The 9,454-nt window shown below is 49.5% G+C and overlaps 2 protein-coding genes across 2 annotated transcripts in view; both read right to left on the bottom strand.

The window, feature by feature from the left end:
- Positions 1–699: 699 nt before the first annotated feature.
- On the bottom strand, positions 700–3,649 carry NCLIV_001140 (putative CMGC kinase, CK2 family; the record flags this gene model as incomplete). Its single annotated transcript, XM_003879609.1, has 7 exons — positions 700–837; positions 1,464–1,592; positions 1,801–1,976; positions 2,482–2,616; positions 2,979–3,087; positions 3,303–3,375; positions 3,549–3,649. The coding sequence occupies 7 exons, from the start codon at positions 3,647–3,649 to the stop codon at positions 700–702; spliced, it is 861 nt and encodes a 286-aa protein (XP_003879658.1).
- Positions 3,650–6,113: 2,464 nt separating this feature from the next.
- Positions 6,114–9,454, bottom strand: part of NCLIV_001137 (uncharacterized protein) — a gene marked incomplete at both ends in the record, with an annotated part of 3,473 nt that continues 132 nt past the window's right edge. Inside the window, 6 exons of the mRNA XM_003879608.1 lie at positions 6,114–6,428; positions 6,677–6,775; positions 7,578–7,712; positions 8,407–8,470; positions 8,762–8,893; positions 9,162–9,454. The exon at positions 9,162–9,454 is cut by the window's right edge and continues 132 nt beyond it. Of these exons, the coding sequence (XP_003879657.1) occupies positions 6,114–6,428; positions 6,677–6,775; positions 7,578–7,712; positions 8,407–8,470; positions 8,762–8,893; positions 9,162–9,454 (1,038 nt within the window). The remainder of the gene's footprint in view (positions 6,429–6,676; positions 6,776–7,577; positions 7,713–8,406; positions 8,471–8,761; positions 8,894–9,161) is intronic.

The raw sequence follows: 9,454 nt of genomic DNA, 5'->3' as shown, positions 1-9,454 counted from the left end.
GGCCATCTAAGCAAAACTAGCGCACTACCATCGCCACAGAAAACGAAGTAAGGGTCTTTCGACAGTTTGTCTTATGGTACAAATCTGCATCAATTTCTTTCCATAGAAAGGAACAATTTTTTGGCTCCGAGAGTGGACTTACAGCACCTGCTGGGATATGGGACGTACTCATACAGACAAAGGTCTCCACTATGGGATAAAAGGGTGGCAATAAGAAAAGCGCCCCTCATAGGTCGACGGGTACGGGCGTCAAATGCTGCCGCTGTGAGTCAAGAATCGAGAATATGCTGAAGTTTCTGCCCTTCATCGCGACGCTTACAGGAAAAGGCCGCGGTGACATGGTTGAACATGGACTATCTCAAACTGGTTTAAGGAATCTTTCCTCAAGCGTGAGAATATTTGGCTTTATAAGCGTGGTATTGGGCCTGCAAAGAAAAATAACAGCAGACACCGTGCGCAAGTGTCCAGCAATCAAATACAGCGATGATTTTGAGACAGGTATCACGTTCCCCCAAATTTCGGAAACACGCGTAGAACAAAAACGCCTGGTGAGCGTAACAGGCTGTATCGGACAGGATTCACCGCACAGGGGCAGGAATTCTCTTGTTTTCCAGGCTACCCATATAGCTACCGACACAGACTGTCTGTCCTCAAAGACACGTTTACAGAGCATTAATGCACTCGGTATCAGTTCTTGCTCTAGCACGGCGCATTTACTCGTATTGCGGGGGAGTTCAGAATATCTTCCGTCGTCGGCCTTTTCTTCGGGTCCTTAGCTAACATTGCCTCGCAAATAGTTCTCAAGTCAAGCGAGTATCGTGTTGGAAGTTTAGGGGCCTGCGTGCGACAAACACCATCCAGCAGGGCCACTAAAATGGAATTTGGTGGGTCCACGCTTCCGAAGCCGACGTATACGCGATGGGGCGGCAGCCGGAATATGGCCTTGTTCGCCGTGGTGGAGCACGCATCGGCAACCCTTCTCTTGGTCATTTCGGAAGTTCAGAAAAAGTCATGATGTGCTCCGTGATTTACGAGGTGTATCGGGGATGCTGCAACAGCTTCCGACCAGCGACGTCGTAAGCACGGTTCATGTCCACCACACAGATAACACACACGGAAGGACCTTTGATTGCAGGTAGCAACTACAAGGCGTGACGATCAGGCATGTGGTAAATGACGCCTATTGTTTCTACGCATTACGACAACAGATGATTCAATGTTGAGGACGTTCTTCCGCCTCATTTGTCTTCGGGCAACGTAAACCGTCGCCTTGCAACCCCTGTTAACCAATTGTGTGGTAGTTCTATCCCTCCACTTCCAGTCAATTCATGCAACCAACTGTTAGGGCCCTCGATGCAGAGACCCCCACCGTACATCTCACGTCGTCCACCTGTGCCATTTCAGCATAGCTGAAGTTCCGTTGTTATCTCCGCTAGTAGTAGACGAAGCAAGCTGGTACTCACTGGAGCATGGCATATATTCCTATTCAATTCCGGGAATGTTATTCCCCTGAAAGGTAGTTCAAATGTAGCGGCCTCCACCATAATGCACCCAAGAGCCCAAATATCCGCCGGCGTCTGGTACGGCTTGCCCTGAGAAGAGCGTAACCGAGCACAAACTCGATGTAATGTGGCGTTTCATGCGGTTGGGCTGCACCCAAGCAAGAGATGTGTTCTCAATGTGCCGAGGATGCCTGGTGAGCCCAACCTCTCCGGCGAACAAAGGACGCTCATTTAAATGTACTTCTGTATATACATACGCATACATGAATTCACAACTGCAAACAGCCAAGGGACTGACGGTCCCCGCTGCCCCCCTGATGGAATGCACCTGGCAGAGTTCAGGGGCCATGAAGGCCGGAGTTCCGCATTGCGTCTTCGCCTGTTGAAGTGTGAACTCGAGAATTTTTGATAGCCCTAGGTCACCGACTCGAATGTAGTTGTCCTGGTCCAGGAAGACGTTCGCGGGCTTGAGGTCTGCAAACCCGAGACAGCGATGTTCGAAAAACAGCGAAAAGGAAACCCTTCGCATGAGTGTTTGTCACCAGCGTGCCACCGTGCTACTGAAAGGTGAGAGATTATGAACTGGACAACTAACCGAACTACGAAAACAGTAACGCTCCCACCCATTTCCAACGCATGATACGTCTCTCTACTTCGTTAAATAGAACCTAGAGTATCCATAGATGAGACTGCAGGTAGTTAAATACCTCCAAGCTTTCAAATACACAGTTGCTTTGCTGCGTTAAACTTCTGCAGGCTGTGGAATATAAACAGAACACGGACAAAAGTTCCGCTGACAAAGAAAACAAGACGGCTACGATTGTCTACGAGGTTGCCACGCCGCGGGCCATCATTGAACTCCTGATATTCGAAACACTGTCTATTCCTTTAATCCATTGTGGAACATTCATCGATAGCATAGTTTGGATTCGCGTTCCCCTTGACAGGAGCCTTCACAAGTTGCATGCAGATGCCTTACCACGATGGAGAATTTTGTGCTTGTGCATGAAATGCAGAGACAGGGTCAGTTGCAAGAGCCACGTCCGGAGGGTCGTGTCACTGAACGGCTTGGCTTGCCTTTTCCGGTCTTTTATGAGCTTCCCAAGGTCTCCCCCTAGAGGTGGGGCACAGGAACAAGGTCAAACTCACTCGCAACGCAACACAGGCTGGCTTTGAGTCATTTAAGGTTGTCTGTTTGAGATCTCTAAGTTTTGTAGATTATTCGCTTATAGATATGGTAGGCTGTCTCTGTAGAATTTTGCACTCCCTTCTAGGGCAGACAGTAGGTACACACTTACATAAAACACCCAGAAGCGTCTGCTGTCACTCGTTGCTACTATGACGTTTGTGATGCAAATGCAACAAGTGTCCTCGCTACTACTTGCCGTGCTAGGTTGCTTCCACCCAAACTAGCAGGTGACGTCGGCATTGCCTTCGGCAGGTCTTTTTACGCAGTTTCAGAATCCGTGGATTCACCTGCGCAGTATTCCATGACGATGCAGAGGTGAGGAACGCGGAGATACGTGGATGTGAATGCACCTTTGTAGGATACAGTGAATGGTGAATCCACGAGCTTCGTCAAAACCTGAGAATTCAAAGGAGGCAAAATGCGCTGATACCCATGATATGCAGCGATTCGGTTGCGGCGAAATGGAAGACAAGAGTTCCCTGCATCCGCTGTTGCAGAATAACTGCTTCTGAAAATCCCTCGGAAACGCCAGGGGGTGCCGCAGTAATGGCGGTTAGCTGAAATCGAATCTTTGGCTACAATGTCGGCAATTCTACGGCTGTACGTCTTACCTGAACCTCATTTTTGGCTTCCTCGACTTCTGCAGGACTCATTCGAGTTGTATTGATCAATTTCATAATCAACCTAAAACAAGGAACCCCACATATATATCGACGCGTCTGATGGTGTCTCTGTAAAGCAACCTCCGGCCAATGCCTCAGCTTTTCTTGGTCTGGGCGAGCGCGCCCCGACGCACTTTGTTGTGCTCGGCAGTCGTTCGGGATCCTTCGAGGGCATGCTTTGCACGTGGAGCTCACCTGTGGCCGCTTTTATCCTTGACTAGAACTGCCTTCCCGAAGGAACCGCTGCCGACCACCCTCTCGATCTCGTAATCACCAATCTTCTGTTGAGCTGCCATTGTGACCTTGACACCGTGCGAAACCGAGTCTCTGATTAGAGAAAAGTGAATCTACAAGACCTGCCAAGTGCCAAGACAGGCACAAACCGTATCTCCCGTGTTCGACCACCAAAAGCTCCACACTTGTAACATATAAGCCTATTACTGTAGTCTGAGTTTCCACTATTACAGATTTCCACATCTCTTTTTCAGGATGTGAAGGGACACCTCGACTTGTAGGACTTCGCGCCCGTGAGTATATCCCAGCAGGGACTATTTCCGTGGTTGGTGATACTGGCAATGGAAGGACGCTCTAGACCGTTTTCCCCAGCAATCTTCCCGTGACCGGAAATTGAAAAACTCTCCGTCTCTCCAAATGCGCGGCAGCAGTACTAGTTTGTCAATACGCCGAAAATGCTCTCCCTGATCAAAAAGCTACTTACCAGCAACGGTGTATTTGTTGAACCTGTTGAGATTTTGAGCGGTGACACTTGCAACAATGGTCGCACACAGAGGAAAAACAGGGAATCCCTAGCGCGGCTACAGCATATTTTCCTGTTGTCACTGAATAGCAAGCCATATCAATGCTCAAAGCAAGGTAAGCTGACAATGTTCTTCCACACTTTTGGCCCTGCAACACCAGGCTGAGCGGATCGCGCGCCTCCCTCAAAAGCCCCCGCCACGGCATCAACATTGCGTTGTGCATGAGAATCACCTCCACTGATGAAATCTGGATGACACATAACTCTGCCTCGCGCTCTTCGATAATTGTACAAGCGGCTCCATTATCCAGCCGGCTCACGAGTTCTCTATTTCAGGCACATTTGACAGTACTTCCCTCATAATTCCCTTGCTCTCGATGGCAGTGACCTCAGCTCCGCCACAATGCCAATATAATAGACAGTCCAGACTACGTGAGACCGCCGAGGATATTGTCTAGCCGGGGGAAGCTATGCATCCGTGCCACAGAGAGATTGCTAAGCTACATGTGGGAAGCTGTTTCGGGCTCGTCCTCAGGCGATTCCGTTCACCAGCCCCATGGTAAGCCACCACCCAAAAGTGGAGCACAGAACAGGCATGGCCAGCAAGCCCTGTTGTAGCAAGAGTCCCCAGCATATACAGCCTGTTTTCTTTGCATTCAATGAGATTTCGATGCTGCTGAAGTTCAGTCTTTCCAAGCTAAGTCAGATCGTCGTATACACGACAATCAAAGTACTGCCCTGGGGAAGCGGAACGGTAATCCACAAGAGGGGTAGACAACGGAATAAGACCAGGGTATGGTGTAAAAACTGATCATCAGGTTGGGACAAGCGATTGCAGGCAAATCGCCGCCCAGGATGACTGTAACTCCTGTATCCCACGATTGTCAGTCGAGTTTTCTCGTCCCGATCCTTTGCTCTTTACAGTTGCAGGGTCTGAATTTGCAAAACCACGATTTTACCGTGTCCAACAGCCGTTGGCCGAAAAAAAGTGTAGACATCTAGAGTAACATATTACCGCTGTCGTTCTGATGGAAAAGCATAGCTAGCCCTCCCAGCATTTGTAGTCATCGTACTAGAAGACACTACAGCTATCTTTACACCGTACGCAGTGAATCACCGGACTGTGACCATGCCGCAAGGCCTACACTAGCAGCGGTTAGCTGTTGTCACTCCAACCACCGTGGTATCGACGCACAGCTCTGCACAAGCCTCAGAGCGGGAAAAAAGGATAGAATCACATCATTCACTGGTAGAACGACCGCCTTTTTACCCTATACTGAGGCAACTGGCCAGCTGAAGCGACCGGGGTGATCACAGTCAGCTCCGCTGCTTCGGAACGGGGAAGAAACCCGCTCTCCTACAGCGCGGGGGATCCGAATGCAAATACCCCGGTGAAAAAGGCGAACGCCTACGTAAATGTGCTGACAAGAGTGGAATCCGTTTCCACAGAATTTGTTTCATGTCTAGCACTATGTACTGTTCCAGTGGTCGAAGTCTTTTTACGAAGCCGGAATTAAAGGTGTCAGCCCCAGGGTAACGATGGAGCTGAGAGGATGTCCTGATCGATGTGGTACTAACACGCTTTTTCTTTTCACCGCATCAGCAGGACACCGTACAGGCCACTGTGTACAGTGCCTGTGCTATCCCCACGGCAACCGAAGGATCACTGACGAAAATCAAACGATTTTTGCAGATGTATGCCTCCTTCACCAGGTGCATCAGTAGCCGGAACTACTGGTACTTGTGGCCTTTCATTAGCTGTAGCCGTTCAAAAGAGGAGATTTCTCGCTTGATACAACAGCATTCGCCTCCGTCTAACACTCGTCTGAATATTTTTTGTATCCGTGATTCTGCAGATTGTAAAAAGTGGAACAGGCGGTGATGTGCCTGTCTAGCCAATGGCAGCAACTCATGGAAAGGCTTGGCTTTCATCGTGAAAGCGAGGCTGCACAGTGCCTTAACGATTCCAGTGAGCTGGACGGGGGTTACGACTGCCGACTTACCTATCTTATTCCAGCGGCCCACGTGCCTGAACAAGAGTTGTCTCCGTGTTCGATGAAACTATACCGGATACAAAGGCTTTCGCTGTACGTGCTAAAGTGCAGGTGCCCTTGAACGGCAGCACCCGATATCCACGGTGACTGACATATTTCCACCAAAAACAATTGTTCTCCTGATAAGCCTGTAGGAATAAACGATCCCCAAGGTGCCGTAAGCGGCGAAATGCTATCGCGATATCTGATATCAAACACGGGTGTCAGGGCGAGGGTGCGAAAGAGACCTCTTCCTTTCCCATAGATTTCAACAGCTCGTTGCACCTCAAAAAGTGTTGACAGCCTGTAACGCACGCGCCGCAAAGAACACAGGACCAACAGGACCACGATTGGAAAAAAACACCGTTCAGTCTGCATGACACAGTTTGCTGCTGCGTGGAGGGAGCGCGGGAAAATGGCGGGGTCGCAGGACTGGCCAGGAGTGGGAGAACTTGTTCGATCAGGTCGAGTGCGGAGACACAAGACAGATAGCACGAGTCCTATTCAGCCGTGATTAGCAGACTGACACCTACCCTGGAAGAATCGCACAGAAAGGGGCGACGGATGTCCCGATTCCAGGACGCGGTGACGAGAACGACTGACGCCTGCTGACTTTTTCTGAGCTGGCTTGCCTAAAAGGTCACAAACGGAGAAACAGATTTTAAGGACAAAATCACGTCAGCATCGGAATTTCTGCCGACATGTGAGGGATGCTTTGATGAGCGAACATGCAATCAGATTTCGGACCCTGCAGCGCTGCGCTAGAGAGAAGCAACCTAACATCCAATCACGCACGTGTTCTACCTCGAGTACCAGTTGGGCTGCCTGGGGGCAAGAACCCGAAAAGAAATCAAGAAAATTTCCTTGTGATAAGATTCAGGTTCTGTGGATGGAGACATTTCATAATTTCGATGCGTTTGGAAAAAGTAGACCTGGGAACTATTCGAGCCAAAACAGAGTGGATTCACAGTTTGTTGTCTGACAACGGGTGTTTCCGGGCTCCCTGCCGTGCGTGACTCTTACATATATGCCACAGTTTGGGACGAACCAGGCAGAACTCACCCCAAAGAAGGAAAACAACGCCCTCACGTCGCGTATTGATCACATCAATCACCTTGGTAGTGAACCGGTCCCAGCCCTGCAGACCCCATATTTCGCAGTAGGCAGTTGAGATGAGCGCACACCAAAGCTTCTTCTTTGTCGCTCCGCTGAACGCCTTCTTTTCCACCTTTTTGTGTAGCTCGAGCGCTATGAGAACACCATTCTTGTACCATACTAAGAATGGCAACGCGAGAATACGTATTCCTTGGCGTGTCAATCAAACTGATGTCAGTTATACTTTTCATTATTTCGCTAGGAACAGATCAACCTGGTTTCCATCTGTGGAACCGCGTGCGACGTATGTCGAAATGGAAGAGAAGAAATGACACATACCGCAGTCCGATGAGACATCGGGGTACTTTCTCGAACGGTGAGCAGAGAATTAAGAAGGAACACGCCCTGTGAAGCCCACGCTGTTAGATCCCCGTGGACAAAGGAAGAGATTCTGTTCGTATGTGGATCCATCAGCTTCGACCCAGGATAGTTGCGAGCTGAACGTGCATGCACAGAAACAATCCAGAGAAGAAAACTTATGGTCAAAACGATACAATACGAAGCAAAGCAGGTGAACAAGTTAGCACGTGGGGAGACTTCTTTGAGAAGTACATCCATCTCAGGAGCACATTGAGGAGAACCACAAAAGAACAAGGATCACAAGTAGGGCAAGACGAAAGATGCAATTAGCAAACGGTTGGAGGCTGTTGGTATGGGCTGCTAAGAAACGATGGACATCGTACCAATTTCCTTGAAGATATTCTGCAGACTCGGAGGCAAAGGAATCCCACGAGGTACGGAGAACGCTAGGCCCTGAAAACCAAGACGGAAAGAGCAATTTTCCCAGTGCCCCTGTCAATGACAAAACATTTGATTTCAATGCCGTAATTCATTTCAGTGTAAGAATGAAAGGGCGGAGAGGACACAAAGTAGAGAACCGCAGCAGAAACGAAAGCACCGCTTTCAACAGCGCATCTGTTTTTTATGTGCAAGCTAGTGCCCAGCACCGGGTAAAGACAAACTATCCAGCTTTTTCATGGCCTACTCTACTTTTCTGTGATCATAGTCTCCCTCGCATTGACGGAAAAGGCAGAACCTTCTTCTAATGGGAACACATTTTCCGTTTCTTTTTCCACATTGCTTTCCCTCGCTGTTCCCCTCCACACACCATGGCTTGTCTCGGTTGATGATACGGATCCTGTCCGACGACGACGACCTTAACGGCGTTGAGTCTGAGAAAGGAAGAGCCGGAAAGGAAGAGCCGGAAAGGCACAGTCTACTTTTTCGAACTATGTAGAAGCACGCATAACGGAAGAAAGTTCGTCAACAAATGACCGCCCACGAATAACAACGCTTGATTCTTTCCAGGCCTTCCTGCGACGAGACCAGCATAAGAGATGCGCTGCGGGGAGGTGCCGTCATGTGACGACTAGGGGAGCAACGTGGACGCCACTTGTAGCCTAAGAAACTGACTGCTTTCTCTTTCAAGGACACTACTTGTCTCTCAATAACAGGCGTCCTACGGGGTTTGTTTGAAGGCGTTGAAAACCAGATGGGGCGGAGGATACACTCGATATTTTTGCCGTTCTCGACGGATGAACTGCATGCAGTCACGGAAGTACGGCAGCCGCAGTTCCTCCTTCAAAGCATCAAACCTGAAGAGACAAGGGAGAGGAGGGGAGATGCCGATGTATCAAGTGGGGATCCGCTTCTTGTTGTTATGCTTTGTACAGAAGACTCGGACAGCGAACAGACGAAATACAATGCAGAAAGGCAGCCCTGAACTGTGAATAGCTACCAACCCATTTGACTGCGAACAGCCTACAAGGTTACCGACGGCAAACACACAAGAAATGCTTGAACCGCTCATGGTTTTTCTTTCAGGAACCTTCGAAACAGGAATGTGACTTGCACCAGTATTACCAGCAATCGCCGAGCGTTTGGCGCCAAAGAGCTGCTGCTTCTGAAGGTTCCCTCATCTCTCCATCTGGATCAACCAAGAGCGTCCCCGTGGGCACCTTCACCAACGAGGCAGAATCCACACTTTTCTCCCCCTCCCCAATTTGTTCCTCTTGGCGAGTTTCTGCTGAAAGCTGCTCTCGCTGCAAGTCACCACTAGAGGCGGTGGTTGCAAGCTGGCACGCAGAAGCGCCGGTCATGGGTTTCGTGCCGTAAACTTGCTCCTTCCCAGAGGTGTTTGTCTTCGCAGAGAAGAA

This window comes from Neospora caninum, chromosome Ia (assembly GCF_000208865.1).
Source record: "Neospora caninum Liverpool complete genome, chromosome Ia".
Lineage (NCBI taxonomy): Eukaryota > Apicomplexa > Conoidasida > Eucoccidiorida > Sarcocystidae > Neospora > Neospora caninum.
This window is presented reverse-complemented; position numbering and strand designations above follow the sequence as displayed.